The 18,656-nt window shown below is 39.4% G+C and overlaps 1 protein-coding gene across 6 annotated transcripts in view; it reads left to right on the top strand.

Annotated features, from left to right (window-relative positions):
• The first annotated feature begins 1,931 nt into the window (after positions 1–1,931).
• Positions 1,932–18,656, top strand: part of LOC140695113 (uncharacterized) — a 42,355-nt gene continuing 25,630 nt past the window's right edge. Inside the window, exons 1-5 of one of the 6 annotated variants that reach the window (XM_072958019.1) lie at positions 1,932–2,180; positions 3,510–3,631; positions 4,068–4,128; positions 4,287–4,384; positions 4,662–4,886. In XM_072958019.1, coding sequence (XP_072814120.1) covers positions 4,333–4,384; positions 4,662–4,886 — 277 coding nt within the window. In that variant the 5' untranslated portion in view covers positions 1,932–2,180; positions 3,510–3,631; positions 4,068–4,128; positions 4,287–4,332. Of the gene's footprint in view, positions 2,181–3,355; positions 3,632–4,067; positions 4,129–4,286; positions 4,385–4,661; positions 4,887–5,068; positions 5,326–10,919; positions 11,120–11,422; positions 11,550–13,328; positions 13,597–18,656 lie in introns of those variants that run through there. The other 5 variants (XR_012070799.1, XR_012070800.1, XR_012070797.1 and 2 more) reach the window with 5 other exon arrangements.

Raw genomic sequence — 18,656 nt, 5'->3', positions numbered from 1 at the left:
TGGTTTTGACTTGATTTCTTTTACAGCTAATGATATTGAACATCGTTTGATTGTGCTTATTGGCCATTTGTATATTTTCTTTGAAAAATACATTTTCAGATACTTTATACACATTTTAATTGAGTTCTCTTTTTCTTGTTGAGTTGTAGGAGTTTTTTCTTTTATTTGAAGATACAAATACTTAATCAGATAAATAATTTGAAAAAATTTTCTCCTCTCAGATGTTTTTTCACCTTCTGGATGGTGTCCTTTGAAGCAAATTTTTAACATTTGATGAACTCCAATTTATCACTGTTTTCTTTGTTCCTTGAGCTTTTGGGGTAATATTTAAAATCTGAGGTATTTTATTTAAACTTTTATATAAAAAATAACTTAATTCTTAAGACTGTTCTAGGAGATGGGTGCTGTGGCTGTCCCCAGTCTATGGATAGGAGACTGAGGTGCAGAAAATTTCACTGAAATATCAGTGTCACAGCTACCCAGTGCTGTGGGATTTCAGACCCTCATGTTTGTCCCCAGCATTTGTGATCTTCACCACCATGCTCCACTACTGCCTGGAATCATTAATGAAAAAGTTTTCCTTTTTTGATTTCTTGATTGTTTGTTTTCTCATTGGGGAACTCACCTCTTCATTTTCCTTGCAGAGATCTGTGTAGGTTTATTTTAGATCTCATGTACTTATTTATTACACAGGCTCCAGCGATGATTGTGCCTAGTTGATCTAATCAATTCATACTCAAGTCTTTCCTGCTCATGACACTAAAAAGAGAGTCATGATTTACATAATGCTCAAAGAAGAATGTACTTGAGTGATTTTATTTTTCTAACCAATCAAACAAATCAAATAAAAACCCGGTGTTGGAACAGATTATAAGCCCTGCAGAATAGGGTCACTGTCTTCCTTGTGTTTCATTTGATTTGTCACAGTGTCTGGATAGTGCCTTGCTGTCCAGCAGTTTTGTGAGTATACGGTGCTTGTGAATCATTGTAAGGAAAGAATTTTGACAACAGACTGTGTTGTTCATTTCACAAGGGAAAAGATCATATAGAAATACTGCTCAGATTTATTTTAAAATTAAGCTTGGTGTTTTGAGAAGGGTTCAAGAAACCATACAAAAATCTTTTTCACTAATTTTAAATCTATCTTAGACACATTATGCATACATGGCAGAGTAACTTATCAACTAGTTTTGACAAGTGGAGTGTATTATTGATTATCTATTTTAGTTGAAATATTCTACCTGGGATAAAGTAATCAGTGCCCATAAATGAACAAATATGTTTGTATTTCTATGCAACATGGGGGCAGACTTCATATGTTTTTATATAATATATATGACTGTGTGTTTTAATCTGTCTGTCAGTGTTTTTATAGTTTTTCATCAATGTTGTAACTTTAGAATTCTTCTATGGAAATCACCCCCAATTCTAGTGCAGTTTGTACTGTGTATCCTGTCTTATGCATGGGATTCCACTGTCCCCTCACTGAGGAATTTCCTCTCCTATTGAGTTAGTAGCAGAGTTAAAGGAACTGTGATTTCTAGGCCTTTGCTCTCCATGTGTTTGCAGTTGGCTGTCAATCAGGATTTTGTCTTTCGTGAGTTTTCATTGTTCAATTAGAATTTTGGAAATAACAATTAATATGTTGCAACACTCTCCCTAGAAACTTGATGTGTTTGTGCTTTTCAGTTTCCAATTTACAAAAAATGTAAATGCACTCTTGTTTTTAAATAGTCCTTTTTCACTAGATATTTGTTTACTTCTTTATAGTCAAAATATTTTTTTCCCAATGAATGAATAGGTTTGCATGTTTTAAAAGATACCTTACTTTTTAAATTTCTTATTCTAACAGGTATATTCGTTGTACAGAATTTAGAAAATAAGGATAAACACAATTATAACTTAAAAATGGCCTCTAATCTCACCTGGAGATACAGTTGTAAGGTTTGAAATTGAGAATTACAAGTCCTCTCAAACTGTTCTTCTATTTCAAGTACGGTTTGGTTACTGAGATCCTCGAATTCCCATATGAATTGTAGCAGCAGATAGTCAGTTTCTGCAGAGGAACCCACTGGGATTGTGATCGAGTCCACGTTGAATATATGGATCGCTCTGGGGAGCACTGCCATCCCAAGAATGCTGTCATTTGATTCAGGAATGTGCGTGGTGTGTCTGTCCAGGTATTTAGGTATTCTTTAATTTTTTTCAGCATTGCATAGAGTTTACATTGGATTATTTTACTATATATTTTGCCTTTATACTGAGGACAAGTGTGCAAGGTACCGGGATCAGAAGTGTATTGGAGCTCCGCAGCTTGCTGCCACCATGGACGCTGTGCTCTTGCTTCGCCCACTGTACAATGTTGCACAAAATAGGACCTAAGTAACTCTCTCTTGAAAGAATGATTATATGATTGCTGGATGATGCTTGAGAGTCCTTGTGATGATGTCTTTTTCCCAGAATTTCCCCTCTTCTTTACTATGCCCTTTCCCTTCCTTTCCTCCAGCCTGTGTTTCAGCCTGCCTGTGGCATTGATTTTCCTTGTCTGTGGACTCTTCCTTTCACTAGTTCGTGATAATGTTACATGTGAGATGTGGAAACTTGCTAGATGTCAAGAAAGAGGAAATCCATTGCATTCTAGTTTTTTTAGAGTGTGCTATTGTATTATCGATTGAAATGAAATCAGGCTGACCCATTGAGCCATCCCCTGAGCTCTTTTTGCCTTCCTACAGGTGATACTGCTCTCGTTGCTGCATGTGCCCTTCCCCCAGACTTGGTTTTGGGGTTGAGTAAGTCACCGTCACTGGAGCCCTCTCTTTAAATGATGAAGAGAACATTTGCTCTTTCTCCCTGTTTGGGGACTTGGATGAGATGAGGCAACAGATAAAGAATGGAGCCCCACCTCATTCTGACCCCCGCTCTTTCCGTTCCTTTCTCCAGGGGAAGAGTACAATTCAAAAATATAAAGATTGTGAACTAATGAGATAGACAAGACAACCGATCATTTATTAAATACCCTTTCATGCCAGAAACAAATGTATTATACACACAAAAAGCACATAAAATACGGTAGTACTGTGGTTACAAACGTGGGTCCGAGTTCGAGTCCTGGTCTGGAGTGACAAGTCCTGTGAGATGGAGAATTGGTAGGTCGGCTTAGCCTCTCTTGGACTTGTCTTCTGTCCTGCAGAGATGGGGCTCGCTAGGCGTCCCTCCCCCGTAGAGGTGCTGAGGGGTGTAAAAGACACGTGTAGGCAGACCGAGCACAGCTGCTCTTTCCTCGTAAGTGCAGGATAGCATCGCTTTTGCGGTGATGGCTTTATGACTGCACCGTGTAGACTCTCAGTGCTCCAAAGGGATGCCTTGCAGATTGGAGATGGGATTCTCACTTCTGTATATACCCAAGGATTGTGTTATTGGGCCTTGCTAATTTGACTCTATTCTTTAGAAAGTACATAATGTAGATATATTTTTCAAACATGCATGATTTTTTCTTTTATTATTTATAGTTCTACCCTCTCATCTCTTGGTGTGACTTTTCATGGAATCCAGGAAACAGTCCTAAGCAACCTGCCTCTTCACACTTCTCCGTGGTGGTTTCCTTCCCTGACTAGAAGAGGGTTTTGCATAGGTAATTTTGATTGCTCCCCTTCTCTTGGAGACTCTCTGTTTTTCTGCCCATCTCTCACCTGTCCATCTGTCCATTTCTCTACCCACTCATTCTTCTGACTTGTTTCAATAAGCATTTCAGGCAGCTTACAGAAGAACAGGTACCAAATAAACAGGTGAGAAAATGGGGCCAAGTTCATACAGTGAGGCTAGGAGTTGAGCCTGTGTGAGAGTTGCCAGCGTGAGACACACGCCTCTGCCTTGTGACTTATAAGATAGACAACATCAATGTGCCTGAAGCTCCCAGCAGACACAGGGAAACAGGGTTTGTGGGAGATGCTCATTGGCTGTGAAATAAATAAGTGGCTTAGTAGAAGCCCAGCCTTTCCAAGTACTAAGGCTTAGGAGAATATTTTAGTGTCTTCCAAAATCAGATTATTGCATCTTTTCTTTTTCAGAGTTTTATGTATAGTTGGTTTACATTCTATACCTGGAAATTTCTCCAAAACTTCTGCCCACGTGAGTCCCATGACTCGGGAATGGGGTGGTTCTGCTCATTGACGGGTGTTGGCCAGAAACGGAAAATGACAGCCTCAAAGGAGCCTGGGATTTATCAGTTATGTTTTGTCAGTGCTGTAGATTTCAGAAAATGCTTTCACCTTTTCTTTCCATCTGAGGCAGCAGCGTGCTCTCTTACCAGCATCAGGAGCTCAGGGCCACGGGATGGTGGGGGCTGACTGCACTGCCGTCAAGACAGCTGAGCTAGTCACTGCAGGTGTGGTTCTTTTACATACTGCAGTTCATGCTCTTTACTAGAATGTTTCAACAGGGAGTTAATTAACTGAGTTAATTAACATTTTATAAATATGATGCTTTGTTGAAAAGACAGTCATAGGCAGAATATAAGTTGTGATCACTTTAAAAATGGTTTCATTACTGAAATTTCAGTAGGAAAGATCCAGTTTATCTTATTTCCGCCTCTCTTTAAAAGTAACAAAGAAACAAGACAGAAAAAGCAGAGGATGATTTCTGTTCTTCCTCTCGGCTTGCAGGTGCCCTCACCTCCAGTGGCATCCATCCAGACACCAGCACTGACACTGGCCGTGCTCAGAACTGCCTCAGCCCTGAAGACACATCTGACAAATGGAAGGGGGCCGCGCCCTGTTACAGCAGGTGCTCTCACTTTGTGGGTCCTTATGTAACTGCGCGGTGTTATTCAGGATCGCCCTTTCTACACTTTGTGACGCTGCTGCGGTGTCTCCTAGTTATTTGTTTCTGTAAGTACTCGTGTAATTTTCCAATGTGTGGTACTAGACATCTAAAAATGCATTTTTCAGATGAAAAATAGTGTGTATTTAATATAAATGTATGAAAAAAGGGTCAAATGGATCTATCCTGGTGCCAGTACTCAGAGATAATAATTAACACATTAACATCTATTTTCTGTTCTTTTCATCAGTGTGTATTACCTCTGTCATAAAAACCAGCGAGCAATGTGTGCCTGTATACTGTGTGGAGACCTCCATTTTCCATTCGGCTTATTACACATTTCTCTACAATATTCTATCTCCCCTGGCATGATTTTTAATGACTAGTATAGCATTCTGTCTTGTGGAGTCCTCGTCCATTTTACTTTGGACTTAAATAAACTTTTAAATTCCAAGTATACTTAACTGAAATTCTGAAAAGAGATCTGTTGTGGTACCGAAAGTCCCCTACATCCCTTCCCCTTTTTTCCTGAGAGTAAAAACTGCTGACAATGTGGAGTATATATTTCATGACCTTTATGCCTATGTCATATAAATAAACACATACATACACGTATATGAGAAATCTATGTCTATGTGTGTGTATATATGCTTTATTGAAAAATAAGGCCATACTATATGTTTTCTGCAGCTCGGTTTATTCACTCAGGTATATATCACAGACGTCCTCTCTCTCCAGACTCACCCGGTCCTTTCAGATAGAGTAGAGGGTTTTCCTGATATGCAGGTTTGGTCTCTTGTGTAAGGACACCTTTCGTGGGAGCGTACTGTGGACAAGGCCTTGGACCACGCCGAAACACCGGAACTTTAGTGCCCACAGCTCACCGTGATTTACCGCATCATTGTCTTGATGGTGGACACTTAAGTTTTCTCCATTTTCCACTGTCAGAAAGGGTGTTTGACTGGCATACTTCTTATACAAACATTCCTGTGATCTTGTATGAGTATTATTTTCGTTAAGGTTTCTGGAAATTTAGTCCTTGGATGTGACAACTACATAAATCACAGGCTCCTTTCAAGTGAATCAAGAAATTCCTTCTCCTGTGGGGCATGAAAAGATGTAGAATAACTTATGTAACCAATTCTCTATCGCTGGATATGATTTCACTTCAGCTTTTCTTCTCACCATTGTAAACAGTGCTGTGTAAATGCTCTGATAAGTACATCTTTTTGAACTGAATTTTTCTAAATGAAACGATTCCAAAATGTGGAGTTCAGCCTGTGTGTACACACGTTTTTCAGAGTTTACATATCCATTGACATGTCATCCTCCAAAAGATCGCTCACAGTTTGTTCTCTCAAAGATGGACACTAGCTAGAATATCTTTTAAAAATATGTGCCAATATGATGAGCAAAAGTACTTTTTCATTGTTTTAATTTGCACTTGATGACCAGTGAGGTATTGAGCATTTTTCACTCATTAGCCATCTGACTTTTAAAAAGTGAATGATCTCTTTTGTCCTTTGCACACATTTAAGTGAGGCAGCTTCTTGTTGCTTTGTGACAGCTCTATGTATATTATGAACATTAACCCCTTGTCTTCATCAACATGTATCAGAGAGCTTTTCCTTGTCATATTTTGCCTTTCATTTTGTTCAGTAGGTTCATTTTTGTTGTGGCCCAAAATAATCTTAAGATTGTAAATGTCTTCTTTTTGGGTTTTATTCCTGATATTATTCTTAGAAATACTTTCTTATAATGGTATAAATTTCTTCTGTAGGTTTTTTTAATCTCTAAGATGGAGATGATGATGGTACTTGTTATAGTGAAGAGAAGTTGAATTAATATGAGCAAAGAATTATATTCGCTGTTATTAGTACTTTCTAATATTCACATCACATTCTGTAATTTTTCTTGCGGTCATTATGACTGGAATAGAATTTGTTTTTTCCAGGGGATTCTCTGATTGTCCCAAGACAATTATTGAATTCCTACTTTGCTTTTTAACTTGAAATCCCACCTGTAAAGAATACTTGTGTACACTAGAGTCTCTTTTTGAGCTCATGGTTTATTTTTATCAATCTTATTTTCTTACACTAGCACTATATCTTACATATTGTAAACATTTATTTAATATCTGACAGTGCGATTTTTTGATTCTCTTTTCGATCCCAAATTTTCTTGGTTAGTATTATGACTTTATTATTCCTGAAGAATTCTAATATAATTTTTCAAGTTAGAAAAAAAAAGAAGTGCTCTCGTGGGATTTTTTAGTACTTTTGAATTATCTTTAGGAGAACGTACATTTTTACAAAACTGCTTTCCTGCATACAAAATGTTGATGTCTCTACTTTCACACCTCTTACTTTACCCCACAGTACAGTCCTGTACTTCCTCCATGTACAACATGGGCATTGTTTTTGAGTTTATTCCAGATTATTGTTGATGTTTTTGTTAATTATTTAAGTCAGAATTTTTTGCTATTGTATAATTTAACTGTTAAAACTGACACCTAGGAAGGCAGATTCGGTTTGTAAATACTCACTTTGTAACTTCTCATTTAAAATTGTAAGTATTAAGTACTTGTTACAGAATCCTTTCTTTTCTGTTTTTAAAAATTTGTTTCCAAGATTCTCAAAATGGTCATAGCAAAGTAGTATAGGTGGGGACAGAGATGGAGAGAGGTAGTGTGGCTCATGTACAAACTGTGAGCACTTTCATGGCTGCGTTTACGCTGGAAAAGCCGCTGAAGAATCCAGGATAAAACGGGTGGCTTTGTATGCAGTTGAAAGCCAGCTTTCTTGCCTGGTGAAGCCTGGTGGGCGTGACAGGTAGATGATCAAGGTCGAATGGAGGTTATTGGCTGCACAGAGCGCTGTGTCTGAGAACTGGAGAATATCGCCATGGGAAATGCTTGCTGCCAGGAACAAAGCAGAGGAGCTGGGGACCCTGTGTGTTAAGGAATTTCCAGCCCTCGGAGTGGGAAGATCAGACTCTGCATTCAGATCTGAGTTTGAATTCATCTTCTTTAGTTTACTTGTCCTCTGACTTTGGTCAAGCTATATAACCTCTTTCACTTCTGTTTTCTTATCTCTCAAAATAGGAGAATTACAGCCTGCTGCTAGATTGTTTGATCAGGTTAAATAATTAGTGTCTATAAGATGCCACGTACAGTCACAAGCTCAGTGAGAAATGGGCTGTCACCTGTTCTTCTGCAACTCAGTGCTTGACAAGACATGTGGGAAAGCCAGTCCCTAATTTGTGTGTGATGCAAGTAGGAACAAAATTAATGTCTTGCCTTTCCCTAGCAGTATACTTACAGCTTTGCTTCATTTACTTCTTTCCTCCTTTCCTTTCCCCTTTCCCATCCTCCACCAAAAGATCCTGAGACTCTCTCAGAATAGTAGATTCAAATTACTTTAAAGGTTGGCTCATCCTCATGAAATGATAGTAACATAAAAAAAATCTGTGCACATCCCACAATACATTGTATTTGATTTACACACACACGTGTGCACACATACACACACACAATCAGGCTACCTTCCACTTGCAGAGGGATAAGGACCACTTTTTCTGAGTTTTCACTCACTGAGCTTGAGAACAATGTCTCTTACACAGACTTTCACCAGGCTTCGTGCATGGTGTTTTTAATTGAATTTCGGCTTTGTGGCCATAGATATAGTCTCCTAATAGAAGAGAGAAAGTGGAGACATAGACATTCCGCTGAGATATTGGTGTCATCATATTTTAGTTGGAAAGGACTTAAGACAGCATAGAGTCGTAATATTATATGGGTGAGAATCCATGATGTTGTAACTTGGACAAGAACATGGACCTTCTGCCGTCTTGTCCACAAAGGTGAAGAGGCAACTGGGCAGGGGATGGTAGGGATCCTTCTTGCTTGAGTTCCATGTTCTTGCTAGTTTTCATTGCTCAGTTGCCTTTAGTTTATGTCCATGAGGCCTCTCATGGGAAGGTCACTCTGTCCTGATAGATTGAGTTTCTTATCAGCAAAAAGCTCTGGACCCACTCATATTTCCCAGAGTTTTCTGCTGACCTGCTGACACTTTATATAATTGAGACCTAAGAAACTACTGAATATAAAATCCTTATTGTTATTGTTTGCCCTCGAGTTCCATAGGAAGGGGTGCTGTCTCAGGCTGTCTAAAGCCAGATCTGAACAAAGATAGGGTGACATGCTGTGCTGCTGGTCCTCCACAGTTGAAGGGGATTTCCAACTTAGCTTTATATTCAAGGCAGATGAGTTCAAATCTTGCCTTTACCAGTTATTATCTTTGTGAATTTGGGGAGAAACTGTACTTTTTTGTGTCCAAATTTGTTTATCTGTAAGTAAGTTCAGTATTTATTTTAAGGTTTCTGTTTTAGAATTGAATGAGCTAATACTCTCATTTATACCTAAACTAGTGATCTCATGGTTCTATGCTGGTGCCTTGGTAGTTGATTACTAAGGGACTCCGCAGTGAGATTGGGGGTGGGGGACCCTGGATAATAGAGCTTATATTCCAGGATATGCTTGTAAAAGACTGGATGTGCAGTGGATTTTTAGTAAATATCTACTCCTTTCCTAATCTGCATTGATTGTGTATATATCTTTATACTAATATATGAACAATTTTTATTGCAATTTAAATATCTTTGTAGTATTTACAATATCTAGTTATAAAAATACGTGAAATAAAAAGATTTGAATTTATTTTCTTTTCAATAAGCAAAACAAAATAAAATAGAAAAGAAAAAAGTTTTGAAGGAGTAGAAATAATTTTATTTCTGTGGAATCAATTCCTTGTAATAGGTTTTTTGTTCATGTTGTTAAAAAGCATATAAAATTGATAGGTGGTGAAATACTGGAAATGAGGAAACAGTGGAGACATACTACCTCTAAGGCAGTCAATTTGTTACCAAGTCCAAACTCGTTCTGCTTGCTGCATGACAGGCCGATTAATCGGGAGATGAGATGTTGGAGTAAGGAAAAGAGACTTTATTTGTAAAGCTGGCAGACCCAGAAAATGGCATATTGTTATCCAGTAGAACTCTCTTCCCCAGGGCAGAATTCAGTCTCCTTTTATACTAAAAAGCGGCAGGGATGTGGCTGGTTGTTGCAAACTTCTTGCTGTATGAATTGTTTGTCCTTGAAATCCTTTGTTCCTGCAGCTGTCCATGTGGGTCAAATTATGGTGCCCCTGTAAAACCTCCAAAAAAAAAGAAAGGTTATTCACTATTTTACAACTTGCCATCTATACATAAGTGTAGAAGAGCAAATATCCTTAAAGATCAGAGCCCGGAGAATAGGCCCTCCTGGATATTTCAGGCTAAAGGCAACTTTCTTTTACAAAAGGTGCAGAGATAGCAAGTCTGAGCCTAGAAAACAAGGTACAGGATTAAAGCCAAATGAACACATCTAACATGGAGTGAAATTTGTTCTTTCTATTACAATTTCTTTTTCTCCCTCATAAATAATTTTAGTAAGAAACATGAGCAATTTTTTTATTTTTGCTTCTTAATAAAGGACTACAACTACAATTTAGTGAGCAGGGATGCTGTGCGTGCCTTGGTGTCACAGCAAACTCTTGTTGGTGGTGCAACATGCCTGATGCCCCGTGAGTGTTGGTGAGGGTCCCCCTAACCAGGGGCTCTATTCAGGAACCACCATATGCGCGTTGACCTCTGGCACCTCTTTTTCAGCTGCAGGAAATTTTTTCAGATTCTATGATAGAAAAATCACTCCAGCTAGGGATAATCAGGGAATAAAGGAAGAGGAAAAGGGCTTGAAGTAGAGTAGAAGAGAAAGACAGAAGCTCAGGGAGCCTGGGGGCTTGGCAGCGCTGCCTCGGGAGAGAGAGGAGCAGAGGTGTGGATGGGACCGGCTACGGAAACAGCTCCTGCAGCTTTCCCTGCACCCAAGCCACACAGCTTTTAATAGGGCCCAGGACTCTCTCCTGGCTGGATGTCACCCTGGGCAGAACCTTGAGAATCGAAGGTAAGGGGTGGGCAGCACTCACCTAGGGGGTCACTGAGGACTTTGGTCAAGTCCACATTGACTTTTCCAGTCAAGTGCCTTCACCTGTTCTTTATCTCAGGATCTGAGAAGCAGGAGCAAGGAACTCAGGGAGAGATGCAGGAAGATATCTGACTGTGTTAAGAGACGACAGTCACAGTGACACTGGGAGCGAAGACACTTGCAGCAAAGTAAAATAACTTCACAACTATTGCATCAGAGCTGCATGTGTGAGAGAGCCTAAGCCTGTCTCAGAGTGCAGGGGACAAGCGGAATGGAATGGTAAAATTAACACTGACAATTGAAATTTTGTTAAATAGCCTGCTACTTTTAATTTTATCACTTCAATGTATGCAGGTGTATTTCTATGAGCATTTATAGGTTCACACAACCCCACCAGCCCCTCTTGCCCCCATGGGGGATGGGATTTCTCAAGCACAGTGCCCCTCCTGCTTGCTTGGGCCACGCTGCGGGTCCTCACCTGGGGCCGGACTGCTACAGTACACTGAGTCCCCGAGGCACGGCCTGGGATACATGACAGGAACAACTGTGCTCTTGGCTGAGGGCCTCCATTTCCCCCTGCAGTGTAAGAATGCCGGTGACTCAGTTAGAAGCATGCATCCAAGCCGTCCTTCCGTGTCATCACCATCTAGAAGCGGTGCCTGAATCTTCTGAATTTCTGCAGAATGTGGTTTACAATCACCTTGAACAAGTGAGTGTGTGTCCTCTTTCAAGTGGAGGAGTTACTGCCGTTTTCCTGGAACTTACTCATCACTAGTCCATCTGATTTTTCTGTGCTAGGATTCAGTATGGCCTGCTAATAACTCTGCAGTCAGATCTAGAAACCCTGATGAAGAGGATTATTTATTTTCTTTCTTTATATGATAGTATTTTACTTTCAAATTTCTGAGTTTTCAGTTCTTGGAGGAATTTTTTCGGGGGTTGGAGAAACAACTTTGCTCTTACCATCTTTGTGACCTGTTGCTATATGCGTCTCACCTGTCTTCTGTCACTTGTGAGGCGGTTCTATTTTTGACCCTGTCCGGGTTGTTCATATATTAAAACATAAAATCTGTAAAAGTACAGTCCCTTTTACTCTGAAGACATTCCACAAATACTCCTTTAATCTGGGTATGGTTTTAAGAAGACACAATAATTGGAATATATACTTGCAGGTTGCCAGTGCAAAATCCCCAAATTAATAGTCGAGCTTAACATCTAAAATCTTTCTAATCTACCATGGATTTGTATGGATAAGTGAAGTAGTTTGCTAAGAACTCAATCCTCCCAAGCTGATGCTCTGCCAGATGGTGGAGCCGAGGGACGAGGGTGTGTCCTGCCCTTCCTGAGCTGACAGTTTCATGGCAAGGACCTTCACCAGGTGAAGAAATTGAAGTTTCTTCTAAGAACAGTGGGTCTGAAATGAGTCCAAAAGCGTGGGAGAGACACAATCACATTTGTCTCAAGTAGGGGAGAGTGGCTGTGGGGCCACTTGGGAGACTCATGAGTCCAGGTGGGCAGTGTTGTTGGCTTCCACTTGAGCGGTGGGACGGTCAGTGGGTAAAAGCGAACAGATTGAAGGCATGTTTAGATGGTAAAGAGGAAAGGATCAATGATTTCTGTGAAGGTAGGATGGAGTAAGGCCCAGGTTTCTGGGTGGATTAATGAGTTAAATAATGGTCCTGCTGTGTTCTGAGGAGGGAAAGCAGCAGAGGGAGTTCTGGGGGAAAACTGATGAGTTCAGCTGTGGGTAAAGTGAAAGGCTGTTAGATGTGTGGTCTGGGAGCTCTGGTGAGAGCCAGTAGTGAGTAGGGGGCGGGGAGAGAGACTTTCAAATCATTTTGTCTTGTGAAAATACATACAAGAATGAGTAATGACACAACCCCTGTATATTCTGGATTTAAAACCCAGTAACATTTTGCTATATTGACTGCAGGGGTTCTTAATTTTTTAATAGAAATAAAATAAATAGAAACAAAATAGTGGAGTTAATGAATATCTTAGAGTTGATGTGTGTCCTTGTATGTATTTTCATACCTCATCTGTTTATAAACATAATCTACAAAAAGTTAACTTGCTTAGCATTAGAGTTAAACAGAGGGACGTGACACACTCTGTTGGTGGTTCAAGGTGATTTCTTGGGCAAATTATGTAGCCTCTCTGTGCCTTAGTTGCATCTTCTGTGACTGCCCCCATGCCCCTCATCACAGCTGATTTCCTAGACTAGAAGTTGGGAGGGAGGCTGCTGAAGGGAGTAAGAGGTGGCAACTGCTAGGGTCACTGAAGAGAGAGACAAAAACAGATTAAAGCCGAGAAACTGAGTGCTAATACCCTCAAAGGAGAAAGAATCCCTTAGTTTTTTGAGCCACTTAGCCTAAGAGAACGAAAATCATGTGGATCCAAAGCTCTTGAGCATATGAGTATTGTGGGTGGGAGGGTTTCATCAGAAAAGGGTTGAGAAAAGGCCTTTGGTTTCCCTTTACGTTTCCAGTAAGGATGAGGCGCAGAAGAAAAACCACCCGTTTCACAGTTGAAGGTGCTGTTTTGTGCGAAACTGACCGAAGGTTGGAAACCATTCATCAGTGGTGCTGGCAAAAGAAGAGACTTCTGGATTGGGTGGGGCACTTGCTGTGACTTCCAGGTGACCTGCTGGCTGGGGGCTGTGAGGCGGGCAGTAGGTTTGCAGTGTGACCTGGGTATAATCCCTGGCATTGAGGCTGCTGATCTGACTAGCAGAGCTGGGCAGACACCGTCCTAACGGGGCTGCTCGGGATGAGGCCTGGGACACCTGCCATGCTGAGGGCGAGAGGAGAGCTCCCCTGAGGTTGTGTCCCTGTGAAGATTAGAAACGTCCTCCTGCAGGGGAGGAAGAGCCTCTGAGCAGCGGGCCGGATGCACAGGCAAGACCAGCCTGAGCACGGAGATTTCAGGAAGCCGGAATTCATACAGGCCCGAACAGCCTTGTTCCTGAGAAACTGGAGGGAAAAGATGCTGCAAATGCAGGCTAAGTTCAGACACTATTGTGTGTCATGAGTGATAGGAAAAGACTGTTCAGGTAGCCACGAGAGAACCCTGTGGTTGTCCCAGTTGGGCGTCACACAGGAGGGAGGAGCAGAGTTATATACTTTGCCACTTATTAGCTGTGTGACTTTGAGCAATATCACCCCACTTCTCTCTATATATATCTACATCTGTAAAGAGACACAGTGACAAGCTCGTGTCATCAGAATGCTTTGTTTAGCTCTGATCCCCTTTGTCCAGTCCTGTCAGTGCTGCCCTGCAAGGTTCTGCAGCGGCTGCTCTTGCCCTGTGATGGGAGGGCATAAAAGGGCATTGTAGCACCCGAGGGCAGAAAGGGGTTGCTTTAAAAGCAGACATGTAGCCTCCTGCAGCTGCAGACCTGCAGGCAGTTTGGTTCATGGTCGTGGAGAGGACTTTGGAGGCCTTAGCGTCGTCTTAAGACTTGTTTTCCCTTGGGGACCTGATTTGCCTTTGCAGATTAATGTTGAAGATTTGGGCTTCTGGCAAAGCTGTTTTCAGAGATGGGTATATACGTAAAATATCATAAAATAAAATGATTTATTTAACGTGAGCGACTTTGCAGCTGTTGGGAAGAGCTGTGTTGGCCTGGTCTCCACGGGGGACACCAAGGGTCAGCAGAGCGTGCGGGAGGGAAGGCAGCCTGCAGTGCTTCTGCGGGGGGTTCTCCCCAGCATGGTGCTCTGCTGAGTTGACTCTTCTCTGAGTTTGGTTGCCAGAGGAGCAGACAGCAAAGTAATGAGTTCTGGAGGGATTGTATAATGACAGGAAGAAATAGGAACCTGGAGATTTTCTGGACTAAAACACGCTTTTGGTTCCTGATTCTCTGTGTTCCATTACAGAATTGATGAGTTGTGTCTATTCTGGGACTTCATTGAAATAAACGTTCAGCCTAAATGTTAAGGGATTTGGTTTATTTGGCTGGAGGACTCGAGCCGGGATGACAGCCTCTCAGATCACTCTGAGGGACTGCTCCCAAGAGGTAGGGGAGGAGCTAGGATAAATAGAATCTTTACAACAAAGATCAGGTAATTGGAACAATAAAATATTGCTTGTTATCTAAAGAAAACCAGATATCTCAAGTTCAAGTATTTACTGCTTTTCTATGTATGGTGGGAAGCAAACATTTGCGTCATTGAATTCATTCCTTTGGCAAGCCCCTGGCTATCTAGGGCCAGTATCCTGTCCTTTCTTACTCTGAGTCTGCTCAGAGGGCACCACTGTGAGTGGCTGAGAGGCCGGGCTGTAGGCATGTACTCGCTGGGGTTTGGCAGCAGCCGCTGATGACTCGGATTCAGCATTCTTTGTTTACTGTCATGGTTGCAGTATTTTCATGCACATTGTAGTATTTTCATTCACAGTGTTCCCCCTTGGTCCTAAATTCGACCAATATTTTGAGAGAAATTTCATGACCAATTTTGTCCCACATTGCTAGGATGGCTCATTCCTAGTTCAGGTGAAGAATCTTCTGAGTTGCCATTCAAGGTGTTAGTTTTTTTTATCAGGCCCTGTTGATACTAAAAGTTCTCTGGATCACCTGTCTTACTACTCTATTATGATCCAGGAAGTGTTTAACCTTCTTTGCTCATTCCCATACCTAGAATCACACTATTATATTTATTTTATTCAGGGTTATAAATTTTATCTGTTTCTTCAAGATGTTTAGCCATCATCAATCTTGTGGGCCTAGTTACATATTGGGAAATGTAATAGACAACAATTTTGTAAAATAGACAGGATATAAGTAATACAGCTAGTAACGTTAATAAAGTCACGAGTAAGAATTTAATAGTCGAGAAGTTGTATTTTTGGGTTAAAATTTTGCTTGTGTTTCTGAGTTTGATCCTATGAGAAAGTTCATATTTATGGTCAGGGTCAGAGCAGGTATTAATTGGCCAGTTGAAATCTCCCACCTTGTAAGATCAACAGTGGCCTAAACAGAACTATAATTTCTTTTTAGAATAATGTTTCTGAGGGCTATCTAGTTAGAGCCTTGGAGTAGGGAAACCCACCAAGGTAACACAGAAGTACTAGACATAGGTAATTTATCATAAACTTAACAATTGGAGTAGTTCATAATCAAAGGTTGGAGAAATTATCAAAGTAATTGGTATACAGTCCTGGTCCGGTGTCTTGGGTCAGCAGTCTAGCTCAGATGTCGTCTTCTTCTCATCCTGGTATGGAAGCTTTTTCTCCATTTGGGCATTGTTTTAAGGTGAGCAGCGCTCTATAGGCCAGTGCACTGCAGGGGCTGTTTCAGATAGGAAATGAATCCGAGACTCCGTTTCCTTCAGCTTTGGTGTGTATGGTCTAGTTAAGAGTATCTGAAAAAGGGTCTTTCCATTCAGGTTGGAGACAGTTCTTTAAGTCATGCCTGTTGCAGTATGTATAATCCCCTGGCTGCAGGTCATGGGGCATTGGAATTTTACCCAAGGATAGATTACTGAGCTTCAGAATCAAACCTAGAGTATTCTTTTCATAATTCAATTAAACTGTACAGCAGTGTGACATAACAGCAAGGAATGATCTGGGAAGTGTCTTAGTAAATATGGACCTCAATTAACAAAACTAGAATTTAATATCGACTAAAATATAATTTTTTTCTCTCTAAAGTTACCCTCAGTTTTCTCAAATATAGCCAAATCAAGATTAATTTCTTTACAAATTAAATCTGATTATTTGATCATATAGGCTTTTTAAATTGACTGTGTTGGAAGTTTTAATACGGAGTCTCAGGGTAGAATGTTAATAAGGTTTTCTAAGGCCAAGAAAGCCACGTCAAGGCTTTTCATGGATTTTTGCCTTACAGATTTAGGTAAATTCTTTTCTCTTTAAAATCCTTAAAATACCTTTATACTCCTATATCTCTTAGGAGATGATCTCCCTAATTTGTCTGATAGAGCCACTGGGGACCTAAGTATTTTTAGTCTTTTGAGGGATCAGATAGAGAGAAAAGATAACTGTTCCAAGTCTGTATACATAGTTATAATTTATCAAATTGCTGTGAACCATAACTAGCTTAAGGAGAAGAGATTCTTTATGTCTGGGAAACAGGTTAAAAGGCAGTAGTATTTCAAACAATATCAAAAATTATAACCATATTCAGCTGGTTAATCAGTCCCATGTAACTAATTCTTTTAATGAGAGTTTTCATTAGAACTTTAAAATGTCTTACCCAGTTTAGTTCAGTGCTGTAGTTTGAAATTTATTAGAAATCAGTAAATCTCCTTGAAGAGAAAGCATTTTGCAAAACCATCAGAAGAAAACAATTAACTGTCTATAAATGACAAAAGATTTAAAAGCATGGTTAAACACCGTTACACTATAATCAATAAAGAAACCTGTTCACTATACCCATAATTATCACTGGTAACATTTCAGATAAACCAGAATTTTAGGGAGTCCATATAATTTCTACAATACCTATATTAATAATATTTCTCATTCAATATAACCTTAGAAGTTTTATGATTCATTTGACAATTCCATGTTATTTAAAATGCCAAATGAAACTTTATAGTTAAAAATCTCTCTTTGGGATGTTTCAGGGGCCTTCTGTAGCATCCCAAACTTAACTGGAGATTAAAAGAATTTTAATTAATTAAATTAATTTTTATTTAATTAATTAGAATTTTATATTTGGGGAGCTTTTTGAAAGATTTCAGAACACTTGATCAGATAAACATATAGATCACTGTAATGTAGTACTAATTCATTAACAAGAAAATATGTCAAATGTAAAGGCAGAACAGATCAGCTAAGTGGTATAAGAAGTTTTACAATCTGTTACTGAAGGTGGATTAATATTTTAAGAAAAATTTTTCCTCTTAACAGAGAGAAAACCAAATCTAATCTTGTTCCAGCTAACTTCTAAGATTCATTTACGTTGCCCAATTTGATTCTAAACTTAGCCAATTCTGACCACGTACAAAACTTTCCTCAGGGTTCCTTTTCCACAAGCCTTCCACAGCTTTCTATACTTATATTAGTGTGTCCCTTATTTTGTCTTCCATTCAGAGGTAACCAGCTTCAGGAGAAAGTCACTATTTTTCATTAACAAAGTATTATTCCATTCTTACATCTTCCTTTACGCATTTATATTACTTTCCTAGGATACTGAGATCATTCCCTTACTAATAGAGACTATTTCTGTGTGATACCAACCATTTATTAATATTTCTAAACACCTTTAGTTTCACTGTAAGAGGAAGTTAAATGTTAAGTAATTCATATTTCAATCTTATTTTATCTGAAAATGGCATAGATATTTAATAAAATCTTGTCATTTAACTTAATTTAGCACAACTCTAGAATTTAAAGATATCAAACATTTAGAGATTATTTTAAGCATACATTTTAAAAATATATTTTAAATATTTACCCAAAGCTCTCATCTCATTTGCATTTAATTTACTTAAAATTTTACCACAGCACATTACTGTTATTTTTTTTTTGACAAATCTGCAACAGATATAACAGGATCTTATTTGACTTTCATTAAACCTAGGTACAGTAACGGTATTATAGTTAAGATGGATGATTTTAAAGATGTCTATATTTATTAGAACATACTTAAACTAAACAATATCAAATATTACTTTAATACTGAATATTTTCCAATTCACATGACACTGAAAGTCAATTTGTTAAGTTTTTATTTTAAAAATACTTAATTTTTAAGCTCTTATATTTTTACATCAATTAAGCAGAGCTCTTTGACTTGGAAATTTTTTTTTTTAGCAGTAGAAATATCTCACTTCTATAATCTGTATGCAGGCTT

Source organism: Vicugna pacos, unplaced genomic scaffold (genome assembly GCF_048564905.1).
Source record: "Vicugna pacos unplaced genomic scaffold, VicPac4 scaffold_142, whole genome shotgun sequence".
Lineage (NCBI taxonomy): Eukaryota > Metazoa > Chordata > Mammalia > Artiodactyla > Camelidae > Vicugna > Vicugna pacos.
Note: the sequence above shows the minus strand (reverse complement) of the source record. Positions and strands in the feature narration are given on the sequence as shown.